The 19,279-nt window shown below is 43.8% G+C and overlaps 1 protein-coding gene across 1 annotated transcript in view; it reads right to left on the bottom strand.

The window, feature by feature from the left end:
* The window catches only part of LOC138285519 (UDP-glucuronosyltransferase 1A1-like), a 322,413-nt gene extending 305,099 nt beyond the window's left edge, over positions 1-17,314 (bottom strand). The window contains exon 1 of the mRNA XM_069225535.1: positions 16,469-17,314. Coding sequence (XP_069081636.1) covers positions 16,469-17,281 — 813 coding nt within the window. The 5' untranslated portion in view covers positions 17,282-17,314. The remainder of the gene's footprint in view (positions 1-16,468) is intronic.
* Positions 17,315-19,279: the final 1,965 nt, after the last annotated feature.

Raw genomic sequence — 19,279 nt, 5'->3', positions numbered from 1 at the left:
AAACGATGGCTTTTAGCTTCCAGCTTGAGGCGAGAACTTCGACAATGAGTGAGTTGTTTGCTCGCCTGGAGGGCTCGTGGAGCCTTGCCAGCTGAGGAGTTCGAACAGATGCTCTTAAATGTTGTGTGCGTGATTGCGAGTAAGAGTGTGTATTCTTGTGTATCTGTGTGTGTGCGTGAGTGTGAGCACCTACATGGAAGAGAGGGTGTGTCTGCTCTTTGCATGTTTATGTCTGTGGTAAAGCATGCCTTCGAAAAGATGACCTGCAGGGAGGTCTGCACACTGGCATCTGCACAGGGCCTACCACTTACTGTAGAATATGTAGAAGAGCTATTAAGAGCACAGCACAACGGAAGCCAGGCTCTGATGAGGCAATTTTTTTGATACTATATGCTCATGGTGCCACTGTGCGTTCCAGCAAAACCATCCTCAGTCTGTGGGTGCCCAGTGCCCCCTTTCAATCCCAAGCCTGTGATGCTTGGTGCTTCCCACCCCAAGCCTGTAACTGATTACATGGTATGCCAGTGCTTAATTTGTAAATAAAAACATGCTGTGCCCAAAGCCCCCCTCTTAAGCATGTGGCTGCTGCAATTAAATGTGCGAACACGGAATACTGAGGCAGCGTAATCCTAAAGCCATTTCAGGCCACTTTAATCCATTTACAGCCACTCCCTGCCCCTTGAGCTCACTCTTGCAACTTTCTGCTTTCTCCCATGTTGACGCTTTTTCGTTTTTCTCTTCCCCCATCTTTCCCATATCTGTCTTTTGTTCGCAGTAAATGCTTGAGGCAGAAAAATAAGTGCCGGCCCTCAAAAATAAGTGCTGGTGCCCGCACCCGAAAGAACAAGCACAAATTAAGCACTGGGTTGTGCCCTCCTCTCTGGTCGTGTCTGAGGGTGCGATGTATTTTCCGAAGCTTAGAGATGGTTGCCCTCAATCCACAGCCCGAGAGAGCAACCCTTCTTCCCACTCATCTACAATTTGTGAGTTCCCCACTAGTTGTCCCCTCATCAGTGCTCGTCCCTTCCTGGAGAGTGTGTGGCGTGGCAGTCCGTGTCCTCCTACCAGAGAACAGTGTCCTCCTTCCCTAGTCTGTGAGAGCGCGTCCTCTATTTTCCCTCACCTTACTTATTGTTGAGCTATCGCACAGGTCCTGGGACACATACAAGTTGCTTCTGATGAACCAGATTAAAAGGCAGGCTGGGGTGTCTGAGTACTATTTTAGAGCCTCTGTGTTTTTAAAAAAATTGATGTGAAAAATGCCCGGTAAAATATACTACTAGACCTCATTTTTTCCAAGAGAGCCCCTCTCCAACCAGCCTAAGATAGACAAGCTCGCTTGGATTGCTCTTTCGCACCTTCTGATCTGGGGCAGGTGTTATGCCCCACCCCTTTCAAAGATCGCCATCTGCCCCTGCGAGATGACCCCATTCAAAGTGGGAAAGTAAACGTAACAACTCAACCCCTCTATAAAATTGGTGGGGATGTCAGTGAAGGGTTTTCTTCAGGGGACAAAATATTTTGCCAACGGAACAAATACCGAAAACGAATTTACTGTACAATAATAATCGTGAATACATATTCACCCAAAATATTTCCTAAAGCGAGCCTGAAAAGCTGTAAGAGATGTAGGATTCGAAGAGTACTCTGGAACAGTTTTGTAAATTTCAGGCTTAACTAAATCGACACTCTTGTGAGGTCGTAATCCTGGCTGCGCGGATGTATTAATTTCTTTCAGCATGACGTCTGGACTGTCTGTTGCAGTGGTTTGTGCGTAACCAAAGAACGAGAACCCAACCATAAAGAGCCTCAGGGGGCTTTACAAAGAGCACATTTATGTGAGCAGGCGCATCACCTTGAGGGCCTGTCCTTAGAATGTAGGATCCGGTTGAAACCAGATTTTTGAAATGTGAGCAATAGGAGGATGTGGTAGAGCACATCATTGGACCAGCGTTAAACAGCATACTTTAAAGTTGTTATTTTGCATTTCATATATGTTTTTTATGTTACACATATTTACAATTTGAGGGACAGGGAGACATGGCGATATGCCTGCAGTCACATGATTTTTGGTCAGATGCCAGAGCTAGAGTGACAGCCCAAGTCTTTATGTTCTAAGGTCAATTCTCCAGAATGTGGTAGTAGCAAAAGCAGATTCGCAATTTGGTAGGTATGGAGCTGGAGCATGTGGACCAATAAAGTACCTGTTTCACCTGTCCAATGTTACCAGTAGAAAAATATACCTTCTAAAATCTGGGCGAATGGATTTTAGGAAATAAACTGCAGCACATGCATTCATCCTATTTAGTCCACCAGGATTTTTTTGCAATTGACTTCCAGGTATTTGGGGCCAGATGTAGCAAAGACTTTGCGACTCGCAAACGGCGAAAATCATTGGATTTTCCAGGGGTGCTTAGCCCTTAAAACGTTCCACCCCCCTTAAAAGCCCTTGCACAAGGGAGAGTCACTTGAAAAGACCCTAGATCTGGGAGTGATGACACCAAAAGCATGCCCAGCTGAGGGAGAAGCCATATGACGCCCTGCAAGGATAGACTAAGGCAATGGACTCCAGCTGTCTCACAGGAAGAAGATGGGTCTCTCCACGCCCTGTGGCTCGGGCCCTCATGCCACCTCCAGCAACAGCTGGGGGAATGGACCTGCAGGGGGACCTTGGATGATTATCCTAATAAGTTTGTGGACTGACTCTGTATTCCACTGACTGTAGGTTGCCCTTCATGAAGCTAGAAGGTTCTGGGGCCTGGGGAATGTGGCAAAGTTGCTTGTTGTGGATCAGCTGTGCACGTTGACCCACCAGCAAGAAAATGGCACCCGAAGCCAAGCAGAGGACAAGTCTGGTGCGGGAGCAGTAAAAATCCAGATCCCTATAGAAAGTGCTTGTTAGAAGGCAGGAGGCTTAAAAAAATGGCATTGGCGGATAGTGATTGCCACCAGGGAAAAAAACCAAGCCAAGGGTGAAGAAAATATATCTATGGGGCCAGAGATATGATGCTTTACGGATTGGCCTTGTAAAAGAGAAGAAACCTAAAAACTGAGCAAGTGGTGCTCTGCAGCTATTTCTTAAAGTACTCCTGGTGCAAGCCAAGGCCTGGGGGTCAGTAGAGGTTCATTTGTATTTCCTGGGGACAGGGTTGTGTGTGGAGCCCTCTCCCTGAGTCAACTTTAGGCCCTGTTGACCTCAACCACTGGGGCAGCCAAAGGAAAAGCTACGTAGTGTGCCGCATCCCAGTGCAGCTGATTGTGTTGCCACCCCATGCCTGTGTCTAGGGACTGAGGGTTGTGCTGGCCGTCTCGTGGCCTGCCCGCAGATGCAGGGGAAACTGTGCAGCTCCTGCCACGGGTAGGAGCCAGGAAGATGGACTGCTCCCACTCAACAAAAGCACAAAGAAATGTTGCTCCCACATGGATCCAGAGGACGGGCCTGTGCGCGGTGATCCAGCGGGATCGCGGACGGCTTGGGGCCCCCCTGCTGCCCCTATTGATCACCTGAGTCTGTAGGTGCCGTGGGTCAGACCAGGGCAGCGAGATGTAAAGATTAAAGAGTGCTCATTACTGTACACTTTGCCAGGCCTGGCACACCTCATAATGCCCTGCATAGGCCTAATCATGCATAGTATTCTTCTCGCGGTGCCCCAAGGAGGAGCTGCAGCAGCACCAACACCTTCTGGATGTGTTGTGGGGGGCTGCAGAAGGTGCAGCAGCCCTCCGAGGAAGGTTTTAAAACTTGACTACACTTCTCCTAGAGGATTGAATCATGACCCTGGGAGAGGTTGTCCTTTGTTTCAGGCACTCCCAGAGCTGGAGCTTTGGCTGTTGAGCTATGAAGTGCAGATACTGCTTGTGGTTGGGTCTGTGGTTGCATTTTGTGGCCTTTAGATTGTTAAGAATGACTCTGGCACACATTATTTAAATCAACATGCTTTACTGACAATATTGATATTGAACAATGATTGTTTACCATTCTGATGAATACTGTAATTTATTAATATTGTGCTCACTGATTTTAATGGTATGATAAAGTTGAAACATGACGTGGTTGCTTTTTCTATTGTGGCGACACCCTGACAAAGTCATCCCACCTGCCTTATATATACTGACACCACTTGTATTGTGGTGTTGCATCTGGTTTGTGAGCTATAGTGATTATGGGGTTCAGGACCCAATAGGGGTGTGATATGAGATGAAAGCATCACCAGCAGTACTGACATCTACTTGATGTACATGTTTGTAATTTCATGTAGTTGTAGTATTTTGTAGCGTGTGTAATAAAAGTACATTACAATAATTTATTTAGTGTTTTATTGTCTACCAGTGAATTGGGATTGCTAGCCCACACCACCTCCCCTGGGCAGGTCCTCTGCTTCAGTGCCCTGGAAGAGTCAGGTGCTACAATAGGGTACCTGGCTTCTACTATAAAGACAATTGCGGATGTATTACCAGTGAAAAACTCACATCCTTTGCAATTACTACCTCAGTTTCTTACTTAACCTTATGCACATTTGCAGTTACAAGAATTAAAGTTGAGTTTGTCTCACTATAGTGAGAAAGTAGTGAATTGGGAACAGCTATGTGAAGAGATCTAAACACATTCCCTCAACGCCACTATAAAAGCACAAGATACAAGATGCAATGTAGTATACTCTTGTCCTGTGACAGTTTAATTCAGACAAGCTACCATCACGTATCACGTCCGCAGCTAGCACGTACGAAGTCCAACAGGGTCTCGAGCCACTGCACGTTCTTCTCGTAGATTTGGTACGAGCGTCAAATTACATGCGATCGTTTCCCACAATTACCTTCACCTGTACATTCAAGTATCGTCTTCTAAACCTGCGCACTCAACAAATAAAACATTAAAGAACCTAGTTTTTTTCTAATTAAAATGCTAGTAAATCCTGCTCACATTAAAAACACAAAGCATCTACATGTACCATGAGAGTTAAAACATTTAGGGCCAGATGTAGCAAGCAGTTTTGCCCATTCTGTGTCTATGGGAAAATGTGTTCGTACATATAGCCCTTACTTCTTTTTGACAGTCTGAGTCTTAGGCTCTTTAAGAGGAGGTCTAAGCTTTAGGAGCGCTAATCGATAGTATTGAAGGTGAAATACTGAACAGAGAATATAACTGGCAAGTCAGAGGTGGCAGAAACACCTAGGGCTGCTAAAAAAACGATCGAATCTTTTCTGCTAGAGAGGGAAAGTATTACCATAGCCAGACCTAATATTGGAACCAACATTTATTTAATGCAGTAGCCTTGTAGTGGGCCTGTCAAAAAATCTAACTGAAAATTCAAAGCGCTCCTATTAGGTTGCTCATGTGTATTTCCGCATTTGAACATATCTCAAAATCCTTGAGAAAGTATTGTTTCATTCCTCTTTAATTAAAATGCATTGAAAAACTACAGCTGATATAAAAAATAATATATTTGTAATTTTGCATAATGCAGATATCGTTACCACGTGTGTGAACCCTTCGAGAGAATATTTTCCATCAGCTCCACATACGCAGGGCTGGGCAGAATGACTGCACAGTGGCAACATGCCACAGAAATTAACTTTCTAATACTTCATTCAATATGAAGAACCTTACAAACGACATTCTTTCCTCCCCCATCCATAACTACTGGTTCTCGAATCAAAGAGATTACACCACAAGCCGAGGCAATTCTCGCTTATCACTTATTGACCTGTGATAGCCTGAAAGCCCATTAATGTAATCACTGTACACATCCCAATATTCCCAAGGTTAACTCAAGTGATGTACTCCTCTGTTTGCAGTTTAGACCTCCAATGAAGACCATGTTGGGCATCACCGGTGGTGGGTGCTCAAACACACAGTCATACCTCACTAACCAGATTGAGGCGCGGCCAATGAACTCCCTAATATCTACCTCCTTGTTTAGGACCTCTTCAGTGAGGCGCTCATATTGGCCATAGATGCTGTGTATAACCAAGTGCTCAATATAGCTAGCGATGAAGCTACGGACCCGCTCCCCAAAGTTCATGAGGTCAGAGTGGGAGGTGTAACATCTTGGCACATAGGAAGGAGGGCTGGGAGAGCAAGAGGCTATATGCTCAACACTACAAGGGTAACCTCGGATGACATGCACAAGAGGGAGCTTAAGTCGATTAGCAAGAATCACCCCACAGGGTAAGGCTGGATCTATAAACACAGCATCAAAGTGGCTCTCTTCCAGGAACCTGATCACATCCTCATTTTGCAGGAGACTCATGCAGCGCTGGAAAAGAAGACTAGTGTGGCACACTAACATGGTATATTCCTTGGTACCATCTAGAAAATGCTGTATGAGAGATGTCTCATCAAAATTGAAAGTACCAAGGACTTTATATCGATTTTTGAGTTCATCCTGGCTGTAAGGCACTGGGTAGGTCTTCGGTGTGTAATGTCGAGAAGGCTGGATAAGAAAAGTGATCCCAGGAATTTTAACCAAAATCTCATTGCCACGCTATACAAGCTCCTATACTATTGCTTTGATGCAGAGCCAGGGGCTTCCATCTTGAGGCACTACCAAGAGCTTTACACCCTCAGTTGTGCTCCAGCACAAGAAAAAAAAGAAGAGGGGTCCCTATGGGGGCATCTAAACACTGGATGCTCTGATCCCAGAGCATGGAAGGGACTGGCTTTTGTTTTGTAATAGGCAGCCTGGTGGCAGGCCACTCGCTGAGGGGGATTTGGCAAAAGTGAATGGTGCTCAAATATTTAACTTTAATTATGCACCTAAAAATCCACTCTGTTTCCAAAAGAATGCTGGTGGTTGCACGAGGTTTTGTTTGAAGTATCTAATTAAAAAGTAAATCTGTAACTTAAAGCTGATGAAAGCACCAGACAATTCTCTTATTGCCCCTGCTAGGATATTATGGAGGTAAGTCAGTCAAGGTAACTATTATAAATATAAGATGGAGACAAGGACAGAAGGTGAAATGGCTCACTATAATAAATGTGTGTTAAGAAAGAGCTTTCTGTGTTGTATGCATCATTTCTCATCAGAATTAATTTGACCAAAATTACTATCTAATGAGAACCCTGAACTTGGTGGAAAGCTATCACTTCATCGAAATGAGATATGAATGTGTTACAAATCTTACAAAAGAGCTACGCACCCACCCAAAACTTAGCTTTTCTTCTGCTTGATTCAAATTGAATTGCTTTAATATCCTGTCCCTTTTTCATTTTTTTTAACAGTCGTTTTCCTTTGAAATTATTCTCTTGTGAAGTGAATTGTTTTCCACTGAAAAGTCTCAAGCTCTTCTTATTAGACTAAAAAGGAACTCGGCCGTGAGGCAGGACATTTTTCTAGTCTAAAACTGGTGTAAGCAATAACATCCTCCACCAGAGTGAGTTGTGCATCAAGTTAATTGTTAATTGATCCAAATTAGCTGAACAGGCTCCAGAGTAGGACAAAATGTGGAAAAAATGCAGTGAATGAGGCTGCGGGAGGTGAAGGTTCTATCTAAAATGAAGATGGATAGAATCATTCAAGATGTATTATCCTATGCATCTGAGAGATAATCACATATTTGAAACCCACAGAACAGAAAGAATGTGTCAAAACTCCAGTGCTTAATTTGAGCTGGTGGTTGCAGGTGGGGCAGGCACTCAATTTTGGGTGACTGGCACTTACTTTTGTTTTTCTTGTCAGAGTTTGATCTGTAGCTAGAAAGAGAGAAATACAAAAAGGAAAAATAAGGAGGGAGAGAAAGATGAACACACTGTGATAAAGAAATTAGCCTGCGAAAGAACCTGAAAAGTTAGATAAAAGGTGTAGCAAGGTGAAGTTATTATATGGTATGCCTAGGTAGTCTTACCATGGAATACCAACCCAACACTCAGTAGTGGACCACAAATTCACTCTCAGCAAACCCTAGCTCAGTCCTGCTAGTGTGGCAAAGAGCAGTCAGGCCACTTAGAGAAACATGTGTAAAGCATTTCACATTACCAACATGGATGATAAGTAAATTACATGACTCAACAGAAATCCGACACCAATTTAGAAAAATAGATTCAATTTTAATCCTAATTTAGACACCAAAACAAACTTTGTAGCTTTTGTACAATCGGAGTTGTGAATTTTTAAGTCTTTTGAAAATATAGTACTTAGCAGATTTAAAGGGCTTCCATTGAAGTCAATGGGGAAAATAGCAGTGTGCACTCGGGCATTTGTAGGGTGAGTTGCGAATAACCCACAGGAACTTAAGGTTCTGAGGGGACTTAGACCAAGATTCAACAGTCAGACTTTTGTTACCTTGCCCAGGGAGTCCGGTTGCAGAGGTGACTTGGCTGTTGAATCTATTTTTCTAAATTGGTGTCTGATTTCTGTTGAGTCGTGTCATTTACTTATCGTCCATGTTGGTAATGTGAAATGCTTTACACATGTTTCTCTCAGTGGCCTGACTGCTCTTTGCCACACTACCAGGACTGAGCTAGGGTTTGCTGAGAGTGAATTCGAGGCGGGGCTAAGGTGGTGCTATGGGCTCTTCAATATGGCCCGTGGAGGGCTAGGAAGATTGATTATCAGTGATGTTGAGTAGGTGGCATCAGAGAGATCCTAATGGCATAGAATGAAGGATATTCAGGGCTCCGAAATGAGTGTGAGGGGAATGTTTACATGTTAATCTGAATACCGTGGGGGCGCTAGTTTAACGTGTGGGGTTCTATCTCTGTAGGTAGATCACAAATCCAGAGGTGAAATATGAATACTTACTGTTGGGGCCCACTGAGACACAGGCAGCGCACCAACTCAAGGTTGGGATACTGATTATGTAGGCTTTTTGGGTCCTGACACTAACCTCCAGGAACGTGGTTCTGATGTAGGGGGTTGGCTCCGTGAGGGCTACGATGGACAGTGGTCAACTGGGGGACCAAAGTGAGAGGTGGATGGGACTAGTCACTTTCGGTGTTAGCTGCTGGTATACAACCAGCCAGTGGGGTGCATTTTTACATAACTGGAGAACAGCAAGGTTATGTACATGTCATTTTTATACAAGAAGCAGGTGCGAGTCCTAAATTCTACAAGGTTCACATGCCACAGCCTTGAGTAAGAGAGACAGAAATCAGAGCAGGGTCATATAATCCCACACAGGGTAAAATAAAACAGGTTTCTGCTATGATTGAATGAAAGCGCAGATCGCGGAGTCAAGTTTACGAACAAATACAGGCCAGCTAGGTGGTATGGCGAAGGGTGGACTTTAGACTGCTTGTTAAGAATGTAACAACTACAGGTGTGTAAAATACGCATTGTTTGCTTTTTATGTAGTTATGCATAATTTCGAAAAAACGACAAGTAGTTACCCGAAAGTAAATCCATTAGCAGGGACGTAGTTTGGTGAGTAAGATTGGGGTGCAGGAGGATGAACTTCAGATTTCCCGACTTTCACGCTGGCATATAATGTTAAGATACAAATAAGGACAAGAAGGACGCATGAGGTGGGCCTAAGAGACAGTGGAAAGGAAGAGGGATGCGGACTGATAGGAGTACTAAGCGAGAGAAACAATGGCCCATATTTAAGAAAAAGTGGTGCATCAGCTATGATGCGCCACTTTTCTTGCGCCCCCGCTACCGGCTTCTAACGACACAGTGGTTGTGCCATATTTATAATACGGTGCAGCATGGCGGCCATTAGCACAATAGCAACAACATTTTTTACGCTAGAGTGGCGCTTTGCTACACTAGCATCAAAAATGTTGACACTAGTGCAGCAAAGTGGAAGGAAGCCCATAAGTAACTCTGGGAGTGTCATTTTACTGGGTGATCAGAGCAGGCGTTAAAAATGACGCCAAAAATGGCGCAGTGAAATCTTTTAAATTTCACTGTGCCATTTTTGCAGGCCTTCTATCGCCGGAATGCCCCACTTGCATACATTATGCCTGGCACAGCCGTAATGTGGCGCAAGGGGTTACAAAGTTGCGCAATGCATGCATTGTGCCATTTTGTGTATACCGCATGGCAGAATAGCCACGTTAGTGCCGCTTTAGCATTAAAAAAATGATGCTAAGGTGGTGCTAGGGGCTCTTAAATATGCCCCAATGTTTTGTAAAATAATCAAAATTTTTAGGGCTTTCAAAACAGAGCTGAGAGAGAGTGTGTGTGTTTTTGCCTGTGTGTGCATGCAAAAATCCTACTGAAATCTGACAGCCGCCTCACCATACCCCACTGAAAGCACCTATACCCAACTAATCATCAGAAAATCTATTAGGGAGGGATGTAACACCCCAAACCCTCCCCGCCCCGAGGCTAAGGCCCTGTCCATCAGTTAGTGCTACATTTTTGTGTGAAATGCATCCTTATGTCAATTTTTGACGTGAGGACATATTTAGTGGTAAATAGGACAAAAAACACACGTGACATGAGCAACAGCCATTTGACTTCTGGATGTGTGTGCCATTCCTGAAGCCTCGCTGGGACGTTTTGCAGTGGCTGGTACTTTATAAAACCACATGGCGCAGTAGTGAAATTTCAGGAAATTAGCTTATCAAGCATAACACAAAATTCCCCAAATTAAACACATTATGGTGGCTTAATTTAAGTGTCACCCAGGCTTAGTAATAACCTCCTACTGAGATGATAAAAAAGGGAGGAATAAGTAGATAGGCCAGTAAGAAGGACAGCAGACAGATCAGCAAAGTTTGCATCATACTATGCTAAGCTGTATGGGGCTCAGTTTGACGTTCCAGAAGCAGATTTATACGGGTACCTTGATACATCCACAATGCATGTCTAGAAAATAATAACCATCAACAGTAATGAAGCCAGTCTTGAAAACTGAGATGTGAGGATTTCAAGTCAGTAGCAAGTAGTAAGACCTCCGGACAGTGACTGGTTGAAGATTGAATTTTATAAGGAATTTGCAGGTACAGCTTACCCTTACTTCCTAGATGTAAAATGAAGGCAGAAACCTACCCTGAGGGAGGTTATAATTAGGACACTCCAGAAACTAAGCAAACAGTACACCCTGGGCTCCTCATTTAAGCCACAGTCTCTTAGTAACATGGATGCAAAATCATTAGCTAGGGTTATAGCGCTGAGCATTATCCCATGTATGTTCCTCGACCGATTTGGGTTCATACTGGAGCAATACACCGGGCACACTCTCCCAACACTAGCTTGCACTAAACATTAAACGAATCATGGCCAAATGACTGACTTTTCAGAAGCAGAGAAGCAGAGACTGATTGGAGTGGACTTTTATGGCTGCTATGCTCAAGAGAGTTTGTCTTGGAGAACAGTTTATAAGTTTGGTATCGCCCTGATGGCACAAGTGAAAGTGAATGGGAGCATAACTGACACCTATAATTCTATTATGAGGCATAAGGTTGCCCCCGCGCCATCCCCCCCAACTCTCTTACTCAGTGTCATTGCTTTGGAACCCCTAGGGTGCACTCTCAAAGAATGTCATCAGGTCAAGGGCCTTAGACTGGAAGAGCAGCATCTAATAATATCACTATGTGCTGGTGATGTCCTACATTACGTTTGGGACCCTGAGCATAATCTAAACCCCCTGTTGCAGTGGGTTATTAGACTGAGCTGCCTGACTGTACTGCGGATCAATTGGGACAAAGCACAGATTAAGATGACAATCGTCTGTAGGTTCCTCTACCTTTTACTAATATCCCTATACCCCTCCATTGTGCAGACATTGTTCAGCACTTCACGCTCGTTATGGCATATAAGCTCTTCAAAGTCCGGGGAGGCATGGCGGTCTGACCTGGAACTGTGTTGTTATGTAGCACAGGTCCATTTCGTCTATTACTGGTTCCACACAGAACAATATTACCATATATTGCAAACTAACATGATCCGTCATGATGTACATATTTCTCAAAAAAAGGGGGCGGGGACCGGGAGGTTATGTGGTCCAGTGTACGTTCTCCCAAACTATAATCAAATATATAAAGTACACAGTTCCAATAAATTCTAAGGGACCACTGGTCTCAGGAGCGAGAGTCCTCAAGCATCACAATGGATGACTAGTATCATCGGGAAGTGCTCCACAACAGGCTGGTGCTGCAATGCCTGGTGGACACCCCACCAGGGGGGCTCCAGACCATGTTGTTGTGACTGGTAAACTTTACTGTACAGTCCAAGATGCTTCAATTCAAGCACCAGTGCAAAAGAGAGGTCAAAAAACTGGTTAAAATTGGTTATTCATCTTTAATAGAAACCATCAGAATTTTAATCAGTGTAAAAAGATGAAGACCAAGATTAAAAACAAACAATGAAAGTCATGTGTAGAGTATCATGCTCCTAAGACTTTCACAAGATACAATCTCTAAGGATTCCCAACAGTTTTTTTTTTTATGGGTGCCTTTAAGAACAGGTCAACATGTTTCGCGTCTATCGATCCATCCGGATCCATTGACGCTTCATCAGGACCAACAAAAAAATTACCTCTTCATAAGCCAAAAAAGAACAAATCAACCACCTCTATTAGGGTAGAGAGACCGGTAACTTACATTAAAGTACACTGGTTACATCAGGTCACCCTAGAAAACAAAACATATAAAGCAAACAGTACACCATAAATACCCAATAGTAGTTAAAGGTGATCAAACAGTTAAACAAGTGATAAATAAGTGAAGATGGGCTTACCTTCCCCAAGTAGAGAAAGGGTCCCCTGGGAAGCACGTTCCTAGGACTCAGATAGACACTCTATATAGATTGAATTGGGACAACAATTTATGAGCTTGCTAAATATACTGTAGAGATTTGTACGTCTAAACTAGGAAATGGGTTCAGAAAAATTAATTTTTCTCAGAAAAAAAAAGAGATTTTTGTGCATTCAATAGATACAGGGTCTCATCAATGGTGGCCCTTGCATAAATCATCCTTCTTAAAACAACCAGGTTGGATAGACCTCGTTGTTCACCAATACGACATCATGGTTGTTAAATAGTTAAATAAATGCCCGGGACTTTGTTCAGGATTGAACAAAGATGGGTGTTCAAACTTGGCACTCACTTACGGGGACTAAATGACGATATCCCCTGGTCTTTCTGTATAAAGCATAAATGACTCTCGCTCCAATCAAACATACATTTTGGGTTTTTGTTAATTTTTATCTTAAGTGGACAAGGCATTCGTCAGTGTACTCCACATACATAGATTCTTGTAACCATTAACTTTTACAGGAATTTCACAGCACCCTTTCATATTTGTGCAGACACTGGTCTAATTTATTTTTTTATAATTTGTTAAATGAGCTCATACAGGGTGCTTACACAATTTTTTTGATTCAATCGCTTCATGGGTTGTACATTCACAGCATACAACCCTTCCTTTAACCTCCTTTCTCCGGGAGTCCTTTTTCTATTTTTTTCACTCCCCGAAGGGACTGCATACTGACAGTCCCTTTGTTTACTCCCAGACGCGCGTGTGCGGAGAGACGGTGCTCTTTCGTGCCGCGGCGTCTGTTTATTAACTCTGACGGTGTCCGAAGCAGATGGTTGCTCGGGACACCGTTCCGGAGGGTAGGTCCATAGTTTGGACCATCGACAAAACTGTGAGTACTATCGTCCTGTCTCCGATCCTGCATACGCGGAGTTTTGCGATTTATTTAACTATTTAACAACCATTATGTCGTATTGGTGAACAACGAGGTCTATCCAACCCGGTTGTTTTAAGAAGGATGATTTATGCAAGGGCCACCATTGATGAGACCCTGTATCTATTGAATGCACAAAAATCGCTCTTTTTTTCTGAGAAAAATTAATTTTTCTGAACCCATTTCCTAGTTTAGACTTACAAATCTCTACAGTATATTTAGCAAGCTCATAAATTGTTGTCCCAATTCAATCTATATAGAGTGTCTATCTGAGTCCTAGGAACGTGCTTCCCAGGGGGCCCTTTCTCTACTTGGGGAAGGTAAGCCCATCTTCACTTATTTATCACTTGTTTAACTGTTTGATCACCTTTAACCACTATTGGGTATTTATGGTGTACTGTTTGCTTTATATGTTTTGTTTTCTAGGGTGACCTGATGTAACCAGTGTACTTTAATGTAAGTTACCGGTCTCTCTACCCTAATAGAGGTGGTTGATTTGTTCTTTTTTGGCTTATGAAGAGGTAATTTTTTTGTTGGTCCTGATGAAGCGTCAATGGATCCGGATGGACCGATAGGCGCGAAACATGTTGACCTGTTCTTAAAGGCACCCATAAAAACAAATTTTGTTGGGAATCCTTAGAGATTGTATCTTGTGAAAGTCTTAGGAGCATTATACTCTACACATGACTTTCATTGTTTGTTTTTAATCTTGGTCTTCATCTTTATTACACTGATTAAAATTCTGATGGTTTCTATTAAAGATGAATAACCAATTTTAACCAGTTTTTTTACCTCTCTTTTGCACTGGTGCTTGAATTGAAGCATCTTGGACTGTACAGTAAAGTTTACCAGTCACAACAACATGGTCTGGAGCCCCCCTGGTGTGGTGTCCACCAGGCATTGCAGCACCAGCCTGGTGTGGAGCACTTCCCGATGATGATACTAGTCATCCATTGTGATGCTTGAGGGCTCTCGCTCCTGAGACCAGTGGTCCCTTAGATTTTATTGGAACTGTGTACTTTATATATTTGATTATGTACATATTGTCATGTACAGTGGAAAGGACTGGTAGATGCTAAGACACTGCTCTATAGGTGCTCTGCAGTTTCTTTTGATGTGTCTGTGATGGCTGTCAAGTTGACCATGTAGTCTAGTCATGATGTGTTGGACGTGCCATAAATATAGAAAAAAGATTTGGCAAGTGTGTATCAGCAGGTAGTGCTAAGCTACACGATATAGAAGCGCTACTGTATATGTTTTGCAATGGATTAATAATGGAGACTTTGCACAGACTAAGCAGGGCTATTAGTTTCCACAACAATTTCCTAATTTATGGAAAAGATCCAAGAGAATACAATTTAAATATGGAGAAACTATTGGCTGCATTTAAAGGAATATGTCTAACACTGAAGCAAAATAAGTTGCAAAATTAGTTGTAGTGAAGTTGAGAACTAGGGACACCGCATCACGAGTAGTGGCATCAAACCTAAAATTACCCATGTCAAAGCTATTCTGGATGCACGAGAACCTATTTTGAAAGAACAGTTAGAGCCATTCTTGGATCTCGCACAACTCATCACTAAATGTGTGAATTGTTTTGCTACTAACCTGGAACTCCTGAGATCCTTATTAATGAAAAATGTTAAAGTTGTGTGTGGGACGAGAAAACACTATTAGTAAATGCACCCTGCCTGATATACGTCATCATAGGGAAATAGTGTATTGTTGATGCTGATGCAAGCAATTGTGGTCTGGGGTTGGTTTTATTGCAGCATGATGGTAGCAAAGAGTGGGTAGCTTCCTGTGGCTCAAAAACATTGCAGGGAGTCGAAAAATTACTAATTCAGGAAGAATGAACTCTTCCTACGTACTGACCCTGGAAGATGACAGAATATTTTTGTGGGGGACAAAATGTATTGTTCAAGCCGACTGAAAACCTCTCCTGAGGGCACTGCAGCATGGAGGATGGTAAACTATCACATCAAGACGAGCAAGATTAATTTCAAACTTTCAGGTCTTCCATGTCACTAGCTCATATGTTTTGTGGGAAAGCGCATGCAAGTAGACTGCATGTCACACACACCCTTACAAGTAAGTGGTGAACAGGTATGAAGGCAAGTTTAAGTCTACCACCTGAAAGTGTGATTTTAGAGGAGGAACCGAGGTAACGTGCTCTGACTGCTAAACACAGACAGTGGGCTTTAGTTAGCAAAGTTTCTATTTGTTAACTTGCATGTTCAATACCAATACCTATCTATATATTTAATGTAGCTTGTACATCAACATGTAGAGTGAGAAGCCTAGGTTAGATAGACAGAATGAGGTAAGGAGAGGCACATGGAAAGAAAACACAGGGGGTCAAGGTACAAAGACAGAGTATGGAAGACATTGTGGGGACTTGAGATTCATAAACAGACAGTGAGAGTGGCTTGAGGCTAAGGAAGCAACGTATTGAAGAGTATGCCACACATGGGCTGCCTGTATTAAAAAAAGTGTTTGAGGCCCTTTGAGTGCATGGAAAGAAGCAATAGCATGACATGCTTGTGGTGCATGACCTAAGTGTGAAGGAGTGGGACCAAATGAACAGATAATGTGAGAAGATGCAGCACATAAACTTTCAGTTCCCTGAACAGACAGCATTATGAGCCTGTGGAGCTTGGTGAACTGAAAGAGGAATGGTGAGGAGCTCAGGGCTCCAAGGTGGGTATATCAGCAATCTGTACCTTTCAGTGACATCAGAGGGGCATGCACTTGCATGGCTCGCATTCCATGCCACTCTACAGTCACTTCCTCTCACAGCTGACCTCTGACCTAGTCTTACAAATATACAAAGGAGCACAAGAAGGTCCACAAGGACTTCACAAGTTACCCACTATTTGTTATTATGTACCTCTTTCAGCTCTCTCCGCTCCTTACAGTTGAGACCTCCAATAAGGACCATGTTGGGCATCATGGGCCGTGGGTATTCAAATACAAAGTCGTACCTCAGCAGCCAGACCGAGGCTCGGCCATAAAGCCCCATGAGGTTTACATCCCTCTGTAGGACCTTAGCAGCAAGGCTCTCATATTGGCTGTAGAAGTTCTTGAAAAGCAGGCGCTCAAGGTAGCTGAAAATGAAGTTCCAGATGCGTTCCCTGAAGACCATCTGGTCTGAGCTCAGAGTGTAGCATCTTGGAACGTAAGATGTAGGGCCGGGAGAGTTGGTGGCCACATGCTCTAAACCACACGGGTACCCTCGAAAGGTGTGCACAAATGGAAGCTTAAGCTGCTCAGCGAGGATCACCCCACATGGTAAGGCAGGGTCAGTAACCAGGGCATCAAAGTGATCCTCTTGCAAAGCCCGGATCATGCTTTCATTAGTCAAGAGATTGGCACAGCCCTCGAAGAATAAGCCTGTCAAATACAACACGATCTGGTACTCGAAGGTCCCTGCCAGGATCTTCTCCACCCTCGAGCCATCAACCAAATAATTCTTTAGGTAGTCCATGCGCTGGTTAAGTTGCTCCTTGTTGTAGGGCACGGGGTAGGACCTGAGCGTGTAATGCTGGGACTGTCGAACGAGGAGCGTGTACTCTGGCACGAGAACTACGACTTGGTGGCCCCGGTGCCCAAGTTCCTCCACCACGTCTCGCATGGCAAACCAGTGGCTGGCATCCAGGGGCACCACCAGCAGCCTCCCGCCCTCAGCGGCGCTCCAGCACATCAGGAGAAGCAGGGGAAAGATAGCGGCCGGACCCATTCCTTCGGCAGGCGTTAATGCTACATGACGACCTCAAACCCTGAGTTTTGTTAGCAGATTCCCTGGCAGCTGTCCCACCGCGGAGGAGGTGGCAGCCAACTTCAGTTCAGAGGTCAAAGTGTATCATTCCGATGAATCACCCTTCATGAACAACGGCTTGCGTTAGAAGCCTTGGCACTCACCAGGCCGAGGTGACACGAACCTCTTCAACGACATAATCGTGTAATAGTAACAAAAATAAAGGGGGTTAATAGCTAAAATAAAACAGTTGTGAAAGCGCTTTTAAATAATAATAGTACTATAAAACAGACACAAATAAAAGCAACAGAACTGACTTCGACCTCGGCATCTGTGGTGGTATAATACAGCTCTGCTTGGAATTTTTTTTAGGGTCGCACTAGACCGAGAATAGGCCCTGACACCAGAATAAAAGTCGATCCTATTGACGAATCAGAGAGCTGAAAAGGTGGGTCATTTGTAAATAGGCTCAGGGTGGAACTTGTAAAGACACGCTGTGTAGGTGTTTTGCAAGCCTTGGGAGACTGCATGCAATTGTAAAACGGCAGGAGGTGGAGCACAGCCCGTCACCAGTTCTTGCTCTAAAAATTACAGCAGACGATGTATAATCCCCTAGAATGCTTGAAACAACCTCAGTCACTGGTCATTTCTTGGGAAGCGTCCCAGGCCATCATTTTTTGTTCATCATGCCACCTAAAATGAGACACAGCCATGTGCGAACCACTATTGCTCCTGCTCTTTTCAGTGCAGGCTAGCTCGAACTGCCGAGCCAGGTCGTCTCCGAACCAGACACCCAATGACGTCATGAAGGAGAAAGGAAAACAGTGATGGATGGAATACTTGAATTAATCTCAGCCACTGCTATTTACTTGGGCCGCATCCTAGTCCATCATGTTTTGCCCACCATGCCACCTTAGATAAGACAAAGCCCACATGCAAATCAGGTTTGGTTCTGCTTCAATGGGAAAAATCAAGCCCAAACGTCCTCGTCAGGCCCGCTCTGAACCAAAACACAAGCAAACCAAGGTTCTTCAGTCTGAAGCACTTTGGTTCCAGTGACACAGTGAGCACTGGACCCGCATCTGGGCATAACATCATACTTAATGAATCGCAATGAAGATTAATTAAAAAAAGATAAATTTAAGCATTCCACTCATCCCATTCTTGTAATCTCAAATAAATTACAGCAGGTGGAAGGAAAAACCTGTCACTGATCTGCGCTCTGATAAATTACAGCAGCCGCCCTACAGCCTCTGTCACAAGTCCTTACTCAAGTAAATTACAGCAGCCGCCCTACAGCCTCTGTCACAAGTCCTTACTCAAGTAAATTACAGCAGCTGCGCTACAGCCTCTGTCACAAGTCCTTACTCAAGGAAATTACAGCAGGCGCACTACAGCCTCTGTCACTAGTTCTTACACAAGTACATTACAGCAGGCACTACAATGCCCCCCACTAGTCCTTGCTGTGAAAAGAATACAGCAGGTGGACTACAACCCCTGTCACTAATCCTTGCACAGTCTAAAAAACTGGAGCAGGCGAACTGATCTCCCTGTCACTAGTCTTTGCTCTAAGAAATTACAGCAAGTGGCGTATTGCCCCATCACTAGTCCTTGCTGTAGCACTTTAGAACAAGTAGAGTACAACCCTTTTTACTAGTCCTGACTTGTAAGTTGCAGCAGGGTAAATAAACGTCCTGACTATGTTACAGCAATTCTTGCTGTTGTAAATTACAAGATGCTGAGTACAACCCATCTTCAGCAGTAATTACTGTAGTAAGTTACAACAGGGAAAGTACAACCACTCTTCTCTATTTCTTGCTGCAGTAGGGTGCAGCAAGCTGAATACAGCCCACCATAATAGTCCTTTCTGGAGCAATCTGCAGCAAGCAGACTAGAGACCTTTCTCACCAGCCTTTGGTGCAGTAAGGTATAACACGCGTGGTA

This window comes from Pleurodeles waltl, chromosome 3_1 (assembly GCF_031143425.1).
Source record: "Pleurodeles waltl isolate 20211129_DDA chromosome 3_1, aPleWal1.hap1.20221129, whole genome shotgun sequence".
Taxonomy (NCBI): domain Eukaryota; kingdom Metazoa; phylum Chordata; class Amphibia; order Caudata; family Salamandridae; genus Pleurodeles; species Pleurodeles waltl.
This window is presented reverse-complemented; position numbering and strand designations above follow the sequence as displayed.